The sequence below is a fragment of the Pseudomyrmex gracilis genome, unplaced genomic scaffold, assembly GCF_002006095.1.
Source record: "Pseudomyrmex gracilis isolate BER0280 unplaced genomic scaffold, ASM200609v1 scaffold_32, whole genome shotgun sequence".
NCBI lineage: Eukaryota > Metazoa > Arthropoda > Insecta > Hymenoptera > Formicidae > Pseudomyrmex > Pseudomyrmex gracilis.
Window position 1 is genome coordinate 204,080 of NW_018020616.1, and position 22,701 is coordinate 226,780.

Genomic DNA, 22,701 nt, shown 5'->3' on the forward strand with positions numbered 1-22,701 from the left:
ACGAGTCAAATTCTGATTTCTAATTACGATACACTTGCATTTTGTTTACATGTGACAATGTGCATCGATATATACAGATAATATCTGTTCATTAATTAATTGCTAATTATATCGTTATGACGAAATTTTAACATATCTTTGGTAAGATAATACTGATAATATATTGTAGAATAATATTATTTGTATTTAGATAGATGTGATGAGACTGCGATAAACCGTTGTGTAAGATGTATGCGTGTGTGAGTATATTCGTGTGTGTATAGTTGACGAGAGAACATGTTTTCGATAAAGGATTAGTTACTCGCGAGACGTTGCCGAATGAACACTTGTATCTGATAATTAAAGTAATAAAGAAAATATGTTCTTTCCCGTGCTTTCAGGTCCTCGTAATCTCGATTCTTCACCTAGAGATTCTAAAACAACTTACTAGTTAGACAGACTAGGAGACCCGCGCGACTTTAAAATCAAATATCTCTGCAATATTTTTTCAATTTTGTTTTTTTATTCAAAAGTTTGAGCAATTCTTTGTCGATAAAAAAAAACAAATTTAAAAAATCTCTAGTAGTTTTGAAGATAAGTTTAAAAAGAAACTAATTTTTTTGTTGAAACGCCGATACGCAATTTCTGAGCGGGTTTGGGAGACCCACGTCTGACTAAAAAGGATTAATAATAAATAAATAATTTTCTACTAATATATATTGTATTTCGAGATTAAAACAATACAAAATGTTTCTAAGCATCTTTCTAAATAAACCGAATCTCGTATAAATAATAAAATAATATGCATAGGCTAAGCTACAAAAATAAAGTCCGCTTTTAAAAGAACATTGTAGTCTATCAGAGAACTAACAGTCACTTAAAGATATCGAATGTAAAAGAAATTCGACATCACGCTTGCCATGGAACAAGCAGTTGTCATTTATGTCCCGAGCAAATAACATCGAACCGCATAACACGCGTAGAAGAGTTCGAGAAAGAAGAGACAACGTGCGACTCATAAAACTGCGTTTACCGAGTGTCTCGACTGGTCGACCGCAGTTATTACGAACGAATATACGTCACGCGGTCGCGGCGTACGGGCTGATGGTGACAGTTCAATCCGAACTTCGGCGTTCGGCGGTCAGGAACGCAGCCCGCAAAACCGCACGCGTGATTTCTGCCGCTCTTTGCACCCCGCCGAATGACCGGTTACCAACCGGTCCTACTGCTCACCCTCTCAACCCTTCCGCAGAATGCACGCCTCGGGAATGCCCGAGAAAAGAACGTCCCAATCCATTCTCCCCCATAATGCGTCTCCGGAATAAAAACACTGTCTTTCTCTCGACACTTTTCACTCTCCTGTTTCATTTAGAGAGTGTTATTAAATCTATGGGAACAAATTAATTCAGTTGATCGAAAAAAAAAACTATTAAATCAAACTAATTCAAAAACTATTCAATTGATCAAAAAACCAAGTAACGGCAAAAACTAGAGAGTGTAACAAATTCGACGAGCTTTTGAAAAAGATCTATGTTCCGGAAGTAATAATTTATTTCATATCAGTAAATAACATAAATTTTATATCAGTATTACACACCGTATGTAACTCGTTTTATTTTTCTCACTACGCAAGATGTTACACTCTTAGATTATTTTATAACGTTATAGAATCCAAATTATGGAAAAGCCAAATTAATTTGCATACAATCACGTTAACCGGAGACACAACAACCCTCATATATATCGACCAATAAACCTAATTCAAACTGCCATGATGTATTCAAACATCAATGTTGGTCGGTTATGCGTAGAATATCTAATCACGCGCATTACTTCATAGTTATCCCAAGTTATGATTGAATTTTCACTTCGAAATTCATATCCAACACAGAATAATTCTTGCACGATGATGCGAATTTCGCTACGTATTGCGCAGTGATGAAAGATTTATCAAAAGTCAATTAAAAAATAAAAACAACTCTCTTAACGTGTATTTTTACGCTCAAGCGTAATACAACAAAACCTCTTCTTACATAAAATCGAAATATGTTTAAAGGCCAATGTCTCGTCAAAAGTTATTGAGTTAAAAAAACAATCGTAAAATTGCATCATCAGAGTCTTTTAGTTTCCCCATTAAAAAAATGTGTTCAAAAATTGTTTTATCAGTGAGGCGGTGAAACACTGATGGGCAATGCTCATTTCCACACATGTCGCGTGTAAGATGACAGCTTCGATATTCCACGCGCAGACTATTTGCACGAACGTGGCCGACGCGACGGCGGCCTCGAGGCCATCAGCGTCGCGGGCGCGCTCGAATTTTCTCGCAGAGGCCATCCTCTTCTCGCGGTGGTCGCCGACTAAGCTTGACGCATACGTGAGCAGCCATTCGCTCCGCAGTTACACGTGAGTTGACGTTCCGAACGGAACGTTCGGCTCGTGACAGAAATTACTAAATGCCCAGGACCGGCCGTCGCGGCGGACTATACGTAGTTACACGTGTGCGCGCCGCTGGATTTATACGTGTGTATATATCGCCGCCACTCGCAAATGGGACTGCAGGGGTACGATGTGAGAGAATGAGAGAGAGAGAGAGAGAGAGAGGGAGAGAAAAAGAGAGAGAAGGACAGAGCAAACGGTTGACGGGCGAGCAGAGAGAGAAGAGCAAAACGACACAAGAGCCGCGGACACGGCTAAAACGAGAGTGAAGGATGAGAATACGAGGGTGGCGCGCGTGAGCCTCGCGCGCATATTAATCTCCTCAACCGCACATCAGGCCTCTCGCCGAATCTCGTTCGTTCGCACACTTCATCTCCCGGCCCGCTAAACGTGGCGCGACATGGCGCACCTACGACGACGTCTGCGCCAAATTGGCAAACTGCACGGTTTAACTCTTCCCGTAGCGCGACGTCCATCTTCCAATCATCCCCCGTACTCATCACTGCCCTCCGAGCGATTGTCACGTAAACGGTCGCGCCGATCGTGGCACGTGTTACACCACAAAATCAAATTCCAAGAACAAGAGCATATCAGAGGAAACACCATATTCCTCGCGCGATAAAAACAAAAAAAAAGTAAAAATTTACTTCAGATATATTTTACAATTTTCAATTTTTCATCAATTGTTTTATTTTTCTTAATAAAATAGTAAGCAAGAAAATAATGGCACGAGAATATTTCGTTCATTTCCTACGTAAATATAATTCCGTAAATCCAAAACGCAAATTTGAAAGAAGAGCAGTTTAAAACTTCATATGTTTTTCTAGTTAAGAGATTCTTTTGGTTTCAAATTTTTACCTCACTTATGAATATTTTTTTTTAATATTTGGTAATCATAAGGAACATGATTTTCTAAGTGTCACCATAAACTGAAAATCCCATATGTGACGCTTACGTGTGATTATACGTAGGGAGTGACGAGAAGATGAACACGAATTTCAATTAAATAATTCAAGATATGCAGCAGTGTATGCTCAAATGTTAATAATAATAGCTCAAACGTGCGAATAAATTTACGATAAAATCGTAATATACGAATGATCGGACTTTGTCATTTGATAAATAAAATATATTTACGAGAAGATTAACATAAAGCACAGAAACTAAAAAATATTGCAATAAAATCTCGCACATTTAATCGTGCGTGTGCCACATATGCACCCTTTACTGGGTTACGTTAAGCTTGAAATTCGGTCAGATCCACCGTGAATCCAAATTGACTCTCTTCGTTACGTTCATTACGAAATCTACTGTTCATCAGGTTACACGAGATTGGCGGATTCTGCGTAAATTTTATATTTCTCCCTACAGAGAGATATCAGCCTTCTTTATTTCCCGCGTTTACCAGCCGTAATATTCGTTATCATTATCAGAAAAAATGATCTAAATGCGCGAGAATTGTTTTTTGAATCGATATACAGACATTCTTTTTACATATACACAAAAGATATTTCGTGTTTGCGTGTATTGCGGCCGCAGACTATTCGATTTGAATAAAATTAACGACGTGCATTAAATGAAACGCATTAATATGTGGAGAACCGTGTAGGCTGAATTTAAATCAATACTTTTAATTAAAATTACAACAGAAACTCTACTCCATCCGGCGGAATACGTATGCCAAATATGTTGCATTAGCGCCGAATTTCGTTAAATTATGTTAAAGCCCAGTCAGGATCCGTCGCGAATCACAAACTGAAATTAACGTCTTTAATTAAAATTTTATTTCGGGTTTTGCGCATTTCATTTATTCCATTGTTCTGCGCGGATATACATAACTATAGCAAGTACATCTACACAAAATATGTGGATCATATAGTACGTGTTGTAACTTGAGTACATATTTGGATCTAAACAGACTTGGGAAATACTATTGTACGATATCCCACATTGAACTGCCAAATTACAAGCGCACCAGAATATATGCAATTATAATATCATCACACACCATATGTTCTTGTACAATTAAAAAATAATTAATAATGGTACCAGTCAATTAGAGATTGGTACATGTATAATCTTATATAATGAATTATATAAAAATTATTTTATATAAAAATTATTTTATATAAAAATTATTTTATATAAAAATTATTTTATATAAATTTTTTTTACGTAATATAGTATCTTGATATAAAATTTTTTTTTGGAGACAGCTCGCGCAAAGATCAAGCTTAACGACGCGTGAGTTTGGCAAAACGCGCGAACTCAGTCACGATTCCGACAGTCGGCGACGTCGACGCCGACGTCGGGTGCATCCGGTCGTGGAAGCTCCCGGGTCGATGTCGGATATAAACGAGTTCAGTATACAGTATAGAAAGCTCCTCCCTCACCACGCCCAGATCTTCGCAAGGAGTCTCGTCCTCCTACACTGCGGAGGAGGGCATCTCTCTCTCTTCCTACCTCTTTCCCTTTCATCCAACCTTCGGCTACTGGCCTAGAAGGCGGAGCTTCTATTTCTAGCGTGCCAGATCGTTAAAGCGCGAGCACAGAAACGATAGAATATAAAACGAACGAGAGTATCACCGACGCACACACATGTGGGAATCACTAAACTCCTCTCGCGAACCAAGTGTTCTTGCGAGAAGGATGAAGAAGAACGGAAGATACGAGATCCGACTAGATAGCAAGCAGGAAACCTACACAGTTTCAAGTGGTGGAAGTCAGGGAAGAGGGGAAGGGTTTATCATCGACGTGAGATGAACGAGAAAGATGACGAAAGTAAAGGGTCGAAAGTAGGTAGGTAAGTCTGCATCTAAAAAATGATTAGACTCCAACAAAGATTGGCCAATTTCTCGAAGAGAACTCTTCAGGAAATAAACGATTTTCTCTAATAAGTTTCATTTTACTAATACTTTCCATAGCAAAGATCAACATTTTACTTCGGGCTTTTGATGTTCATGACGTATAAATCTTATTGTTATTTCAATAAATATTCGAATACCTTGAGATTGCAAATTTTAATTAACAAAATAAAATATTTAATAGCGCGTGAACCGAAATAAAACAACTTCCATAAAAAGCAATCGTAAATTCGCTCGCGCCATATCTGATTTAGCTATTCACTAAGGTTAAAACTATAAGTGAGATAAATGCTTACAGGTAAAAAATTCCATATATTAAATATATGTGTGTGTATATATTATAGTACATATATATATAAAATTATGATAATCAGCCGGTGGAGCAGCCAAGTTCTTTCTCATCAAGAAAAAAATAAAGTCTGACTTCAAGGATAAATCCTACCGTAATATGCACTTATCTTGAGAGTGAGAGACGTAAATCGAGTACGCGCGAGGCTGAACTCGGCCCAAGTATCAAGAGGAACGGAAAGAGAAAGATGTAGAGAGGGAGAGAGACACGGAGATCGTTTCTATTGCGCAAGAATGCAGGCGGAGAAGTTGCTAGGTGTCCAATGCACATGCAGCTGTTATATAGAGCTCAGTTCGCGAGCTCCGCCTAGCTGGCTACAGTCAGGAGGTGGAGGACAGCTGGTCTCAGTTATTTTACTCCCTGCTACGACACCGCCGGTACCGCGCCACCTCTATCGCCACCTCTCCCTCTCCCTCCCTACTCGCCCCTTCCATCCCTCCGGACTTGCTTCTTCCACCTTCCACGGCGGCTGTGCGCGAGCGGAGGCGCGGCGAACTCCACGTCGTCGCAGTTGCAGTTGCACCACTTGGTTTGCCATGATGAATAGTGTTTTCCCTGCTTTCTCCCTGCTTCATCCTCCGCCACTTCTCGGGGAACTACTACTCTCTCCTTTCTCCTGTACCCGAGTCTCTTCGGACTAACTATCCTCCGAAGGAATCGATTACTTCTTCTACGTTTGCTTCCTTGTTACTTTTATTTTATTTTTTTTTTTTATTATTTTTTTTTTTAATTGTGTTTTATGTTTCGGTTTTATAGTATTTTTAAGACACATGAGATTGTTATTCCTTCGTAATAAACATATTATTATAACTGAAGATGGGAACTAAATGGAAACGCGCGATAAGACAGAATTTACGGCATTCTAAAACAACCGACTTTGAACTTTCGTCGATCGTCTTCCGTATATAAATAGTAGAGAGCGGCGTTATCTAAAATATTATGCCGGACTTTCCGGCTGGACGTTCTACTAGATTTGTGAGTTAACTCTACTACATTACCACGTCGTTAAATTGATAATACATATTTATGACGCATCAAAAAGTGACTGTCGAGTAATAAAGCAAAATCTCAGAAAATAAAACTTTAACAAAAGTCGTTAATCTCCTTCGTTACATGTCGAAGAATTCTGTTATCTCGTTCTTTAGAAAAACAAAAAAATAAAAAAAATAAATAAAAAATAAAAAAATCTCAAGTACCATCTGAAATTTCCAAAACGCACTTATATTCCGCTCAAACCAGCACGCGACATGATTAATACAGATTCGCTTGCTGTAACAGTGGGTATCAAATTTTTTCCTTTTGTAAACAAAGAAGAGCTGCACGGCGGCGCGTATTTTTCCGCAACATTCAGCTTTTAATTTTATTTTTATGCAACGGTTATGCGCTACCGCGAGTTCCGTGGGGACGCGCTAGATGCATATGAAACGCGATACTTTTGACGGGGATTTTTTTCCACGGTTTTGCTTTATTGTTCCGCGAGAGTGATTGGTAATTGGTCGCGTCGAGGTGGCGCGTCCGCTTCCAATTCGGTTCGCTCGACATTCGTTCGCAGACCGCTCGCTCTCGCCGAATACAAACGAATATGCAACGGACGCACCCATAAGGCACATCACGTTGGCCCTTTTTGTTGATAGGAAAATATACAATTAGAAGTGTTCTAGATTATATGCGCACACATGAGATCCGGGTTTTGTGCGGTTCAATTCATTCGAATATAATACGAACGCATGGCAAAGACTTGATCGCCAGCTTTGTGTGTTCGAAAATAATCTTTTTCAGTTATACTTTTGTAACTTCTTTATAAGTTACACACAAGTGAACTCGTGAATTTTTTCCAAGTTTATTTTTTAGATGCATTTTTAATTGCCGTAAATAAATAAATAAATCAGATTGCAACAAAAAGAATAATTTATTATATATGTCGCCGGAAGTACGCGCGGTAAACGCAAGTTAAAAAGTTGATCGTACAAAACATTTTATGATACTTTGTGTTAATGAAATAGTATGAGAGAAAATTGCGTGTCAATGGGAAAAGTCATATCTTAAAATAATAACGAAGAAACAAAATATCGGGAGGAACCCGGAGGAATCATTTGTAATTCAATAATTTCAGTTCGTTTGTAATCCGGTAATCTATACTGCGGCTCGTTATTCCTGCGTCATAATGAGTTTCGCGTTACTCGCCTTTTCTCGACGCGGACAGCTGGATAATCCGCGGTAACGAATTGTTGGTTCGGCCATGTCCGATGCCGAGTTATCTGCGTCGTGATATGAGCAATGAAAAAAAAAAAAATAACGAAACGCATATTATCGGCGGACAAATCCCATTCATCCATTTTAAAAGCTGCTATATTGAAATGTGTGTAACAACGCGTCTTCGAAAAATTGTGTAAATCGACATCTATAGATATTATCGTATTTTCATGAAAAAAATCGTTATATCCAGAAAAATATAAATGTTTAAACAACAGTCTAAAGATGGAAAAATGTTTTTTCAATCTAGAAATTTTATAATCATTAGGATATGTATACTATATATATATATAAAAGATGTAGCTGTGCATATTTTTGATTTCTTAATTCTCTTCAGAATTCCATTAAGTCGATATGTTTTTATACATAATTTTTATTTCTCTGCTTTGCTATGTATATCTAGTTTTTACTGCATTTCTAATATATTTTTACCGAGAAATTTTTCGAGATACCATGAGATTTACGGCGCGGCTCAAAGTTTTCGCGGCACGTTTACACCGCATCTCGGTGGTTGCCTAATGGTCCTCTCACGCAGGCACCGTAAAATAGAGAAATCATCGTAAAGCGGACAACGACGTGAACCACCCTTTTGTGCCGGCGTCGAAGCCTCGGTAAGCGGGCGAAATTTGATTACTAAATAATTCGTACAACGTGATAGTAAATCGTGGGTGCGAGCTCGCGCCTCGCTCTAAGAATACAAATGAGGGAAACTTCTGTACACATTGGCGGACGTGTGTTCGAGCAGCAGTCATTTACGGGAAAAATACAAATTTAAAAAAGAATGGCAATTATTTTATAGAAAAACAATAAAAGTCGCATATAACATATATACTGCGTTTTGTACATATATTTAAAAAAGAGATTATTTTTTCATTCTAATATTTTTTTTGTGCTGTACCGAAGTTTACGCCGCATAAATTAGAAAAATAGAAGAAGAGTGAAAATAATTCATGAGCAATTACTTTGTTACGTACTTTTATGTTGCGTACTTTTGATATTGTTGTGCGTGATGATTGTGTGTGTGTTTAGTTTTTTTTTATTGTTTATATTAATGTGAAACCGCACCGTCATTTTTTTAAATCGATTTGCTATGAGAAATTTTTTTTGTTTGATATTTTTATCGCAATCTGTCTTAAGTGAACGAATTCAGCAATAGATTAGTCGCGTTTAAAATTGGTCATAAACGAGCAGTGTTTATTAACACAGTCGTAATACTTCTACATTATGTTTCGTTTGAGTCTTTGCCACGATAAATAACGCAACTATTTTTTTATTAATAATTTTCTGGCCTGATAGTTTATCAATATAATTTATTTGTCTTATCACCGTAAACAATACTTGATGTTAAATTAAAAATAGATGCGACACATATATCGAAGTTACTCTGTATTAAAAGATGAAATAAAAAAAACAATTGTTTTAAAATTCTGTATCTGCAAATTATACGTACTTTAAAAGAAATAAATTATAACTTAAAAGAACGAAATAATATAAAGTTTACACAGTGAAATATTATGAAATATTATTACAGAAATATATTTGCTTTTTCTGTGGTGACAAAGAAGTGTTTCTTTTCACTTATGTTGTATGTGAAAAAAAAAGAATACGTCATTTTAACAAAACTCGTTATATCCGGAATATCTTAAGAAATCTCACATATAAAATAACTACTATTTTCCATTCTTGTTGTGTCTGATAAATAAACCAAAGAGACATTAATTTCCAATCGATTTACTGCTATAGCAATTACGCGCGTTACATGCAAATTCGATTTTGTCCCGCTCGCTCGATTGCTTAACATAGTTGCAGCATCACGTCTGTGAGTATTTATACTATATCTCATTGGCGAAGTGGTACATCAATTCAGTGCCGACGGTGTTTCGTTAACGATAAACGTTATTGGCCAATACTGATTTAATGGCGGTCGACGAAAATTCATTCCCACTAAAGAATGATGGACATAACTGACGTATAGACGAGCTTTTAACGCGTGACGCACGGCACAGTTGTATAACGAGTGCGATAGTAACTGCTTTTCTTAAGAAGCAGTCATTTACATAATGCGCTACGTACCGCGTCTTTTGATGCAAATTAACCGCTTGCACGTCAATCGTTTATTTATTTTACTTTTTGATGCATTTTCTTCTGTGCCTATATAACTTGACAGATTTCTATGTTTATTTATGAGATATAATAAACAAATAAAATCTTTGAATGTCTTTTCTTGTATAATAAACAAAAACATCTTCGAATGTTAATACAATACACCGCCGAAAGCATCAAATATTAAATAAAATCTTTTCCAAATTATTATTTTCTGATATTTTAGTCGCATTCAAAATTTTATTGTTCATTCTTTTATTTCTGATGTAATGCTATGTGGATAATTAGAAAACAAATTTTATAAATATTTAAAAAAATATTAACTATTAATACGTTAAAAGAAACGTCAAATCTTCAAACGGCAAATAAAAATTACGCACGCTATTTTTATTAACCTTATGGAAATAAATGGAAATAAATAAATAAATAAATCGTTCAAACTATTTTTACTTGAAAACGTAATGTTTATTCAACCATTTCTATTTTAAACTTTTACCACGCGCACACAAACGCGTGACGTGTGTGAAACTGATTCCCGACGTGAGAATCGCAGAGAATCGCGCGGACGTAAATATGCGCAAAACCGAAAAAACGACGTCATATATTTGCGACGGGCTAAAAATCACGACACTTCCGGTTTACGTTCGCCGCTTCATGACCGTCATTCCTCGTAGAGAGGAGCGCGGCATTCTATGTTGTATTACCCGCCCCATATTTATGCGCGCATAAAAAAAATACACGCACGGATAACGCGCTAATACACGCGTGACCCTTCGGTCTTTGCCGTATTGCGGAGCTACGACGCGTCCGATACGCTTTTACACGACAAAGTGCCGATTTCGACGCGCGACTGTCTCTATGTCGAAAAAAAAAAAAAAAAAATGTTGCAATTTTTTCAGAATTATCAATAATCGATTTTTTTTTAATTCTTTGTGTTATTTGAACATTTTTGTTCCACAACTTTTTAGGTCACATATTATTTTCACATAGAGAGAATTCCGATAATACCGCACTAATAAAAATACCAAATTTTCACGTAATAAAAATGCGAGAACAAAATGTTCGATATTTCCCTATTATGTGACATTTTTCTAGAGTACAAAGGAGGTTTAGTGGAAAAGATAGCTCACTTCGGGTGACCCGTGCTATAATTCTGTATAAGCGAGAGAACGCGAACTTATCTTCCAGAAACAGTGTTCGGATAAAACTCCTCGGCTGCGCGCGAACGCGCAGAATAACAAGAGAGGGAGGAAGGTGAATGGAGAAATAGAGAGGGAGGAGGGGGGAGACGATGAATGAGGGTGCGCGGAAATGCAGATATTTGCCAGGAAATTGATAACTCGAAAAACTCGTCACAATTCAAACAGGCTGCCAAACGGTACGATTGCACATTGCAACCCCCGGCTACGAGCCAAACATCACCGCATATATATGCCTCTCCGACTGTACATACATTCGTGTGAGTGATGCGAGCGTATATTACTTGTCCGCTAGCACTCTCCGCACTGGCGAAGTGATTACGCACATATTTGCCGGACTATTTTATTTCAACTCGTAATTAAAAGATGCCGATAGTTTTGTGTGTGACGGCCGCTTGAAAAGCTTATTATAATGACCGCATCGTGCTTCATAACAATAAGTCTAATTGGAACAATGGGAGTGTATACGCGCTCATTTTATTGTTATAGAAAATAACCACTGTATATTTTGTACATACGTAAAATATTGTAATTGTTGTGTTTAATAACATTAGAAAATTGCTCTAAGAGATTAGCGGACATATGGTGTTGCCAGACTTTTCTGGATAGAAAAAAAGAAAATAGATATATATTGCGTAATTTTACATTACATAATTTAAAATTTAATTAATTAAACTAATTTAATATGTATTAATTTTCAATAGAAAACACACAATAGAGATCACAAAAAATACTTTAATAAAATCAAAAGTGAGAAACAGGCTAATGGGAATCCAAAAAACACACAGCTGTAGTGCATTTAATTGTTAGAAAGTTTTATTAATTAACAAACGTTTCGACCGCGGTTTCGGTCTTTCCCAATGTATAAAGTCAGAGTGCAAAAACGCTGTCAGAGAAATCAGTAAGATAAAATTGTAGTGGTCCGAAGTCAACTTGCATGTTGAAATATTGGTCAAACGTTTATAAGAAATCACAACGAGGTGAAGTAATTGACAGCGACACAAGAAAACTACTTTAAAATAATAAGAACGTACGTAAAGATAAAACTTGATAAAAAAAAGCCTAAAATTCACAGAGAAAATATAGAATCTGAGAAAAAATCTTGAGACATATCAAACGTTATTACTGCGACACATTGCGCGATAACATTTAATGTCTTTCTGCAGTGTCGTACGACTTTGATGGGAAAAAAATAAGAGAACTAATGTTTTCACGTAAGATCTGCCGCTAAAGCAAAGTAGTTAAGTAGTGCGTATCTACGATAAAGTTTCGAATTATGATGTCGAGCCGATTACAGTAACTTGCGGACGCGGTTCAAACACGCGCGTTACAAACGCGAATCAATATTAACTCGATATTTTTGCCGTGCCATTAGAGTCAAATAAACGCAATGTAAATTGCGCGATACAGTCACGTATGGTTATATTTGCCATAAATAGCGGTGAAGCACGAGAGCGTATGTCAACCGCCGTCTCTATAGGCACCCTTCACGAAGCCGCTCAAAAAGGGCGCGAGTGTGTAAATACCGCACTATGGAGTATAAAATGGAAGTACATGCGCGGCGAATTCACATAATACCAGAGAGATATATCAAATAATACATTAATATTTCCGGTGGCGAGAACCATAGCGTGTTGGCAGTAAACGTTAATACGTTGTGACAGAGACTTTGTGATTTAAAAAAAAAAAAAAAAAGATTTTCAATTTAGCTCAACGAAAAAAGATGAAAAACTTTCACAGTTTTGTAACTTAAAATGTCGAATAATAACAATTAACGCGAAAAAAACGCTGCGCAATTTACGTTTTACTTTTTTTAAAAAACAGTCACATTTTTTTATATCAAGGAAAAACTTATGAACTGGCCTTGCAACGCGATACGTGAGCAAGCACGTGCAGCAACAACGCGGTTCGGTAATTAAAATTGACTCTTCGCTCGCAATCACGCGAGTAATTTTCCGCGATGTCTGTTCCGCGTTGCGCAACGCAATGTGCTATGCATCGCTACAGTATCGACTAATTAGCAACGCGCTAACGTCGCACTGTAGCAGCGACTCGGTCAAAGGGCGTCGTTATCCTGCACTGAGATACGTAGAAATTTAAAAAGAAAAAAAAATCAAGCTTGGAGACCAAGGGAGAGCACTCCACGCGCGCTTTCAACCCTCTTCTTTTTCGCAATCAAACGAAAATTAGCCAACGAAAACAGAGGCGGCGTACTGAACATCGCGCGCTTTTTCGTCGACGGTTAATTTGCGCGTCGGAAGTGCGATTTCTGATGAGGATACTCGAAGGTGTGAATAGTTTTACGTCTCATGAAAATATGTACCGACAAGTACTTCGGATTCTGTAACTCTAATACCTACTACTAGTTGGAGAAAAGAGAAAAAGCGAACAGTAGCGATATCGCCGAGGGAAAAATAGATGGTTTTATCTTTCGGTAATTAAGTCAGCGGGGGCGAAAAATAAACAAACGTAGAAAAGAGAACCCTCCGCGCGCGCGCGCGCGCGTCTCTTCAGGACTATCTGTGGCGCAGCTGTTACATCGTCGGGGACTCAAATAAACGACTTAGGTAGATTATGCATACAAATCTTGACAATTCTGCGCTCCGCGTGTAACCGGCCTTAACTCGCTCGTGTACGTCGGGGTCAGCGTGGAAAAATATACAAGATTATCCATCCGGACTGATCGCGACTCCAAAAAAATATTCTCAAACAATGCAATGTGCTTTTTTTTGTTTTGCTTCTTTCACTTATCTTTCAAAAAGATATCTTACATGCGACATATGTTTACAAAAATTTTTGAGGAAACGCGGATGAATTTGTTTAGCAATGATGATGTTTGTAACGAACGAAGAAAATTTGTACATTTATGATCGCGCCAATGGGAAATATATCGTGAGTTGACGTCAAAAGATTTCGACGACATTCTACGATTTTCTTGAAGCGATACCCCGTTAATAAATGAACAAAACTCATTAAGAATGCATTCCGTTATTCACTGCCAGTACACTGGCAACGCAGCGAGTACCGTTGCAAAATACACTACAGTAAGCTTCTGACGAGCTCGTGAAAGCATATGATGTCATAGATTTTGTCGTTACTTCCTGTTACTGCGGCTCGCGAGGTGAGGCATTTGCAAGTAGAAAAATGGCCCGTAGAACGTGTAAAGATATGTTTGACAGACGCAGAAACTAACAAAGATTATATAATTGTTATTATTTGTACATGCAAAAGCATGTAAGATGATAACTGATTTCGCCTTACATTTTTACAACACGCTCGTGAACAATTTTTTGAACAATTTTTCTTAAAAAAATACTGGTAAAAATTCATTTTCATATGAAGAATCATTTGACGAATTCAATAGTTTTACTATTTGCGTTAAAAATGCAACTGTCAATACCATTATTGGTTATTTTCAACGTTTATCCAACGATTTTGCAGCAGAAAATGTGCCGCGACTATTCCCGTTACGAGGCAGAAAAGACTCTAGAAGCAATTACGGAACGCATCGCCAGCATTGCTTTGTGTCACGTTCTCAGCACTGACAGTGAATATCGCAGCATTAAGTAATCGCATAGAATAGATAATTACTCTATTAATTTAATAGCAAAGAACGAGATGAACGCAAACACATCTTAATCTCGTATATATGCGCAACAGTTAGAAATCATACGAGCATTGTTATCTATCTATTATCAACCGTTTCTAACTAAGATCAACCGTTCGAACATAAACAAATTCTTTGCGGAGGTCGCGATCTGACAGATACGTACAAAATATTTTCTTTATATCTTTATATTTTTTTAACAATGTCTTAGAGCATTATTGTGAATCACTTTCTAAAATGTTTTGTATTGTTCATTAATTGTCGTATCTCTCAACTATATCGCGATCTCCGCAAAGTGAATTATTCTACAACATAACTGTCACGACTGCGTTGATCTCGTTCAGAAAAGAAAGTGAAAAACATGCACAGGATTATTACTCACGTCTGTACGGTCGTCCTTCCTCCGGAGTAGATCGCTCCGTGTTCTCGGAACCGGGCGTAACATTGGCCTCGCGATCTTCCTCGTCGGTAGTCGCCCCGCGGTTCGGCACCGAACCGGTGCCGGCAGTACCAGAGGGCGAGCGGCTCGCGGAACCGACCGGACTTTGCGGCCCACCGACTTCCTGACCGGCGACGGCAGCGGCCGCTGCACCGGAAGCGGACACCACTGCGCTACCACCTGCGCCCGGTAGGGACGTGGGCGAGAACATATTCGACATGCTCGAAAGGGAGCCGATCCCGGGCAGACCGCCGTTCCCGGTCTCGACCTTGAGACACTTGCTGGGAGGCGCGAACGCGGATGACACCAGGGGCCGAAAGCCACCGAAGGGCAGCCTATGATCGAGCGGGTGCAGAAATTGCGGCGGCAGATGCAACATATGATGCAGCCCAGCGTAGCCCAGCGACGCCGCCGTGCTGAAAGGCACCTGCAGGTCCTTCGAATCCGTCACCTGGAACAATCGTCAAAGAGACGCGTGTGACTTTGTCTCCTCTCGTCTCTCAATTGCGACAGGATGCATCATATTCGAAACGGAATTACTCTAATTGACTACTCTCCTCCACCATATCCCTTTTCCGTTACCGTTCCGTTCCGATGATTCTTTCTCTCCGTTGGAATGCACTTTTATGTAAATCAATGAAAATCAAATATAAGGGTCAATAGGGAAATTGACGAGCTGTACAGGTTTTGTAATAGAATATTTCGCAGAAATTTTTTAACAGCGATAGACCTTCAGCAAACTAGATAGCAGCAGCAAAGGTCGATTTAAATACACACAAGTCGCGCGTGTTTCTAGTATCTAATGTTTTTAATTTTTCGTTAATTTTAGTGGCGCTGACATTTGCGAAAGAAAAAACAGAGCAAGCGAAAGAGAGAGAGAGAGAGAGAGAGAGAGAGAGAGAGAGAAGAGGGAGAGAGATTTTTTACTTTATTCCAATTTCGAGAAATTACGTTAATGTTATCGAGCTCAACTGGTTTATATGGTACGTGTGATAGCGGAAAAATGATCAAACCGCATAACTCGATGGCTCATTTGCAGCGCGTATTTCCGCGCCTTCAGTTACATCTGAATGGCGTATAATATCAAAGCAGCATAGAGAGATATTGTTAATAACGCGAGACCACTGTGTTATAATAATCCGTCAAAACCTGAAGCTCTTCTATCTCTCTTTCTCTCTCTCTCTTCCTCGCGGCGTTCTCTTCCGAACCCATGTGTCGGTTGTATCATTCAATTCGCCGTGATTGACGAGTCTATTAAGCTGCATACTGAATGCTCGGCAGGAGTATTTACGCACTGGGTTTTGTAACATTTATAAAGCCAGAATTATCAGATATTGTATTAAATGCGCATGGGAGCAAATAATAACGGAGCACATTTTCTGTGTTTTAAACTTCTCGGAAAAGATAATTACGTGCGCACGATAGCAAACGTTTCATCTCTTCTCTAATTTGTATTTTATCATTTGCATTTTAAAATCTGTTTATAAGAGAAACCTTATTTGCAATATTTTTAAAAGTATACGGATTTTCAAGTATAATTACTTACACACGCTATCTGTTAATTTTCAAAAAAAAAAAAACACGTTTTATATTTCACGTTGCGATTATCATTAAATTGACTTTTTTCAAGATAAATACAGTCGCAACGCAATTTTGCGATAATTAACACAAAATTTTTCTTGAGTCTCGCTTCTCATCTCTCTCCTTCCGAGTTTATCTCGATAACACATAAAAATGTGAAATCCGTTATTGCTCCAAGTATCCTGCGGAAAATTAAAAGAAAAAAATTCGGAAGATCGAAATGATTTCGTCGGCGAAAAACAGAGAGCCCGGTTACTGGATTAACATTTCATTCGGCCGATAATGACGCGAGCGACGAGTTACACGCGCGCGGATATTAGTGAGCCGCGATTAGTTTATTATTCTTTTATATGGGGAAATGAGGTCCGGACTGCGGCGTATTTGCGCCCCGGCGGTTCAATCAGTGATTTATTAGGTATTCATTATTATTTTAATTGCGGCTACCCCGGCCCTTTTTTCGGAAACCAGCGACGCGCACTGCTTGCATATTTGCAATAATCGTGTTTTTTGTTATTTTTTTGTTTTTTTTCTTTTTGTTTTTTTTTCACTCGCTCGCGGGTGACGAAACGCGAGTGTATTTTGTTACCGCGCTATCGCAATTAGGTTCGCCCCCAAAATTATCTCATTTTTTAACGATGCTGAATTTTGATGCAACCCGTTTTCTCTCGCTATCTCCCTCGTTTCGCGCGTCCGCACGTGTTACGCAGACTGAATTGATGTCCCGCACGTATGAAAAATATTCAAGCATTTAAAACTGCCGCGTAGTATATATACGCTTATAATTATCGCCCGTGTTCGCTCGTTAAATGTTTTCGGCAATCACAGTTATGAGATAAAAATGTGCAATATACAATTCGTATTCTCTCTCTACTAAAAAGATCCTTTTGCGTACCTAATGATCGAACTTTCTGTGTGTTGTGTGTGTTGTTTTGCAAACAATACTTGTACAACTTTCAAGTTTCAATCGTAGTTTAAATCGATGATTGTAAAACCTATACTTGCTCTATCTTGTTCACAAAAGGTTTTTTATTGTACATCGATGCGCAACTTGTATTTTTTTTCATAATGCGTCTACGTTTACATATAAATATATTTTTATACTTAAACTTTTCAACTTTTTAAACTTTAGTTATTATCTCTAAACAACGACGTCTCTCCGTGAGAGTACACAATTCAATTTTTGTAAGAAAGTTTATTGTGCATCAATGTGTGACAAAATTACTTATTCAAATATGTTCACAATTGCACAACCGAGTGCATTGTACGTGATATTTAGTTCTCATGCTGACATGCAAAACGGAAGTAGCAAGAGTTCAATGTTAACGTCACCATTATTGCCTATTTTATATTATTTTTGCATATTTTGCATATTTTAGATAGTGTCACATACATAAAAATACAATTCAGTTGCGAATAATTGTAAGCACAAGGATAACACTTCCAGAGATTGTTTTTTCATTTAAATCTCCTTCTTTTAGAATACACGTGATACAAAATTTATAATAATTATTTAATTACTCCGACACATTAATTATTTTCTCAGAAATCCGCAATTTATAGAGAAAGAAAATGGTGTGCAATTAGCGCACTAATACACATATATGCATATTCAATCAAAAGTAAATTACACGGTATATATGTACGTATACACACACACACACACACATTCATGACCACATTCTCTTTCTCGCAAAACTACGAACACGGGATTGTGCATAAAAGATCGAAAAATCTACATCTGGCAGAAGAAGGATTAAAACGCGTGTCAGCGTGTTATATGCAAGGAAAGTGCAACGTAACCACGTTGCAAGCAAGTGCAAGCGAAGGCTTAGGCATAAGGGTAAGGACAATAGGACACTAACTTGTGGATTGAAGGGTCTTTGCATTCTCAGGGCCTCAGGCAGCCCTCCGGCCTGCGAGAATACAACCAGAGATGGCGGCGGTAGATGATTTGGCGGTACATATGCAGAATTATCCATCTAAAACATACATCGTCATATGTTTTCTTCCGTATCTCGAAAATTACCATCTCTTTCTTTTTTTCTAGATACACGATCGGCAACGCAAAATTCGAAAATAATTTCATTCAAATTAAATCTTGAAAACACGACCGCGGCAGATAATCGCGATCGCATTTTTATATCACATGTGATCAATTGTTGATTAATTAAATTTATAAATTAATAAGATTCTCACGCGATTGTTTGCTACGGTAGTTGATGTAATCGTAAAAATATCCAATTACGCGTTTACTTATCAAAAAATCTTATTAATTTTGCATTTATGTAAAAATTTAACATGTATAATTTAACATAATCGATATAGATATTACATAATTCGCTCTCAATGAGAATTACATCGCGTGGCACGTTAGTTTCATCGATGAGAAATGTCGTTTTTTTTTTTTTTTTTTTTTAAGAATAGAAATAAAACAATTCTCACTCAGAAAAATTTATATCTTCTAATAAATTTAGGAATTGTATATCACAATGTAACCGCATCTTTGAGATAACGTCTGAACTAATAATTAATAATAATTGCTGATATTTTCTATAGAAATAATATAATATGAAAAATACAACTACATTCTAAATATATAAAGATCTTATGAAAAAACGTGATACACATATATTACTTGTAGATATTTATGTTGCTCTTTTTTGATACGCGAAATTTCTTTTTTTACAATTGCAATTAACTCTTGAAATCGTCTCAGAAAAATCTACTTATGTTAACTAAATCGTACGGAATTTACACAGTCTCAGATTATAATTATAAATTTCCGGAATATCTGGCTATATAAAAATTTGTAGCATTTCGTAAATGTATCTAAATTTCAAAATATTTGAAAAAAATTAAATTCATAAATGCAGTCGGTGAATTAAAACCCATACTATTTGTCCGTAATGATTACATCGTTATAATATTTAAGAAATATTATTATCGTTATGATATTAAAAAGATAGTAAAAATGCTAGTTAACTAAAACATGGAACTAAACTTAAGAACTCAATAAAACATCAACTTTTCAATAGTTTCGAGTGATAATAATTATTCGTGAAATGGAAACAAACAAATACAAATAAATCTGTGTTCACAGCTTATTCGGAAGATATTTTATTCCACAAAATGCGATTTAATGGAACACATCAGCGTGTCGCGACGCGAGATCGCGGTATGCCGCGTGTATCATTAATTATCGCAATTGTCAATTAATTACGGACGTTTGGGTGTCGATCTGTGCTGACAATTTCTACTACTTCTAACCTTTCAATCAGAAAGCTATCGAATTTGATCCGTGAGTAATTGCGTCGATCGATCGGACCGTCTTTTCTTTCGTGATGATTCGCTCGAAGAGCGAAAGAAAATCAAGGAACAGTAGCGATGATAAATAATACGTATCAAGATTATATGTAAGTATTTTTAGAAATAACATGTTAAAAATGTATACATTAAATGTTCTCAACGATTGAACGAAAGGCTTGAACTTTTATTATCTCGCGTTTCATATAATAAGTAAATAAATTCAAAATCTAAATTATAAATAAAACAATTATATAAAAGTATAAAAGTTCAATATAATGTTTAAAAAAATTTTATAATTATACTAATTCATAATTATACCATTAAAATAAGTAAGATTTAACAATTTACAATTAACATTTTGATTAAAGTGCTCTTTTTAGATATTTTATAAGATATCCAATATTTTATCATATTTTAACTATATGACAAAATTAAAACAATGACAGAGCTAACTGAAAAGTATTGGTTTGAGCAGAGGTTTTGAGTACATTTTTTTTTATTATCTATAAGTGTTTATTGTGTAAAAATGCAGCTGTTAAAAAATGCATTTATGTAACAATGTCAGAGCAAAGTTTTCTACTTTCGATTCATAAAATCAATATTGCATGCTAATTGTTGCATCGCAATTCTTGACATATTTTTGATATCATTGTTATTATATTTCAAACTCTGTAGAAAAAATTCGCAAAACTTCATAAAAATATTTCACATCTTTTGTTTTATACTAATTATATATTAATTACCGTGAATAGCACAGATGTTATCACAGAATAACAATCTAGCGTGATATATTACAACGGACAAATCTAGATAAATTTTTAGAATGCTTTGAGATGTACACTCGAACTAATAAATATTTGCAACTACGTACGTGTTATTTGCGTTCTTGTTAAAATCTTTGTATTGTTCGAAAAAAATGGAAAAAAATATGTAATAAGCTTGACTTTGTTTTTGGAGCATTTGACAACAACATTCTCATCGATTTTATAACGTGACACTTTTGCTGCAATATTTGCATTTCAAAGTACAAGTAGATTCACGAAACTTTCAATTAATTAATTAATTAATTAATTAATTAATAACATTCTTGAAATAACAATTTCGGAAATTTGAACTACGACATTCTCATTGTGCAAGAGCGACGAAACGATGTGGATAATGTAAAACGTGACACAAAGTTGGCCACGAGCCGGAATTAAACAAAATTTACGAGATTTTTGTCGCGAAAACATGACATGTTGATCACAGATGCGCATACGTTTTGGTCTTGTGCACTGAGAAATTGGTGCGCGGCTAGCCGCGGCACGCGGTTGTCCGAGAACATTCACAGAACTTCACAGGTGCTGGTGTTGATCTCCGTCGCTGCGCGTTTTCACCATCCGTGACAACTTCGGTGCTACTAACAACAACGATGACGGCGGCGAGAACTCGCGGCACATCATTTCTCTTCCCGCTGTGTTTCGAAAAACGCGCGTCGGTTCAACGTCGCCTCCACCTAACTGTGCAGGCGCGCGCAACGAGTGCTGTATACGCGGACCGACGGATCGCAAAACCGCGCGGTCGTCTGCTGACAGGTGGACAACGACGATCCGTTCTTTCGAGAGTGACAGTCTCGCGATCGTACGACAGTGTTTACGCGTGTGCGAATCGGCATGTAATAACCGCGGAGGTCGCGTGATACAGTAGATGCGTTCAAAAATTTAAATAGCACGCCGTGTCGCGCGTCCCGCCACTGATCGACAGATCCATCGACCTAACCTCAACCGCATCTGCAGTGTCCACAACCAATATCTCGACTGACGATTGGTATCAACCCTGTGCGAGCTGTTCGTGTAACGTACTGCTCGCGTAAAGAGTCAGGTGAATGAAAGAGAAAGAGAGAGAGAGACAGTTGGGAAAAGCGAGAGAGGGGGAAAGAGAGAGATAGCGTGACAGAAAGTGACAGACAGGGGCTTAAGGGGTACGAGCGGGCGAAGCAGAGTGGGAGAGGGTGCCTGGCAGAGGCAACCGTGCGAGCAACCTCGTGGACATGCGAATGCAGACTGATTGGAGCGTGGAGTGTAAGGGTACTTACCCACGACTCGCGGGATCGGCGGCGGAGGCGAGGTGGAGGCGTGGAGACACCGACCGGCGGCGGCGGCGGTGGCGGCGGTGGTAGCGGCGTGCGCGTGTGTTTTTCGCCGCCATAACTGGCGCCACCGTAGCGCTTGCCGGCTGTTTGTCGGTGCGCATGCGTCACCTGCGCGCTCACTCGCTGCGCAACCACGCGCGGCGCTCATTCAGCTGCCAATCGCGCACAGAACGTGTACCGATTTACGTCTGTGATGTTCCGCTCCTGTGAAATTCACAGTGCAAATGTGTATTTAAATTTTTTATTTATTTACCGCGATGTGTTGGTTGAATCATCCTTTTTTCATCGATGTTCCATTACAATCTTATTTTGCTTTACTGTTTTTTTGTTTTCTATTTGAAAGTGTAGATACGCGTGTAACGCATTGCCAAAAATTAATGAGATATGACATGTGTATTTTGTTTATACTTGTGCAGCTTATATCTTTTACAAACGCTAGAAATAAAGAATTTAG

At 37.7% G+C, this 22,701-nt stretch overlaps 1 protein-coding gene across 1 annotated transcript in view; it reads right to left on the minus strand.

Moving 5' to 3' along the window:
- Positions 1-22,167, minus strand: part of LOC109852663 (E3 ubiquitin-protein ligase Rnf220-like) — a 149,870-nt gene extending 127,703 nt beyond the window's left edge. The window contains exons 1-3 of the mRNA XM_020424032.1: positions 21,375-22,167; positions 18,673-18,789; positions 15,173-15,680 (exon numbers count right to left, since the gene is read on the minus strand). Of these exons, the coding sequence (XP_020279621.1) occupies positions 15,173-15,680; positions 18,673-18,789; positions 21,375-21,440 (691 nt within the window). The 5' untranslated portion in view covers positions 21,441-22,167. The remainder of the gene's footprint in view (positions 1-15,172; positions 15,681-18,672; positions 18,790-21,374) is intronic.
- Positions 22,168-22,701: the final 534 nt, after the last annotated feature.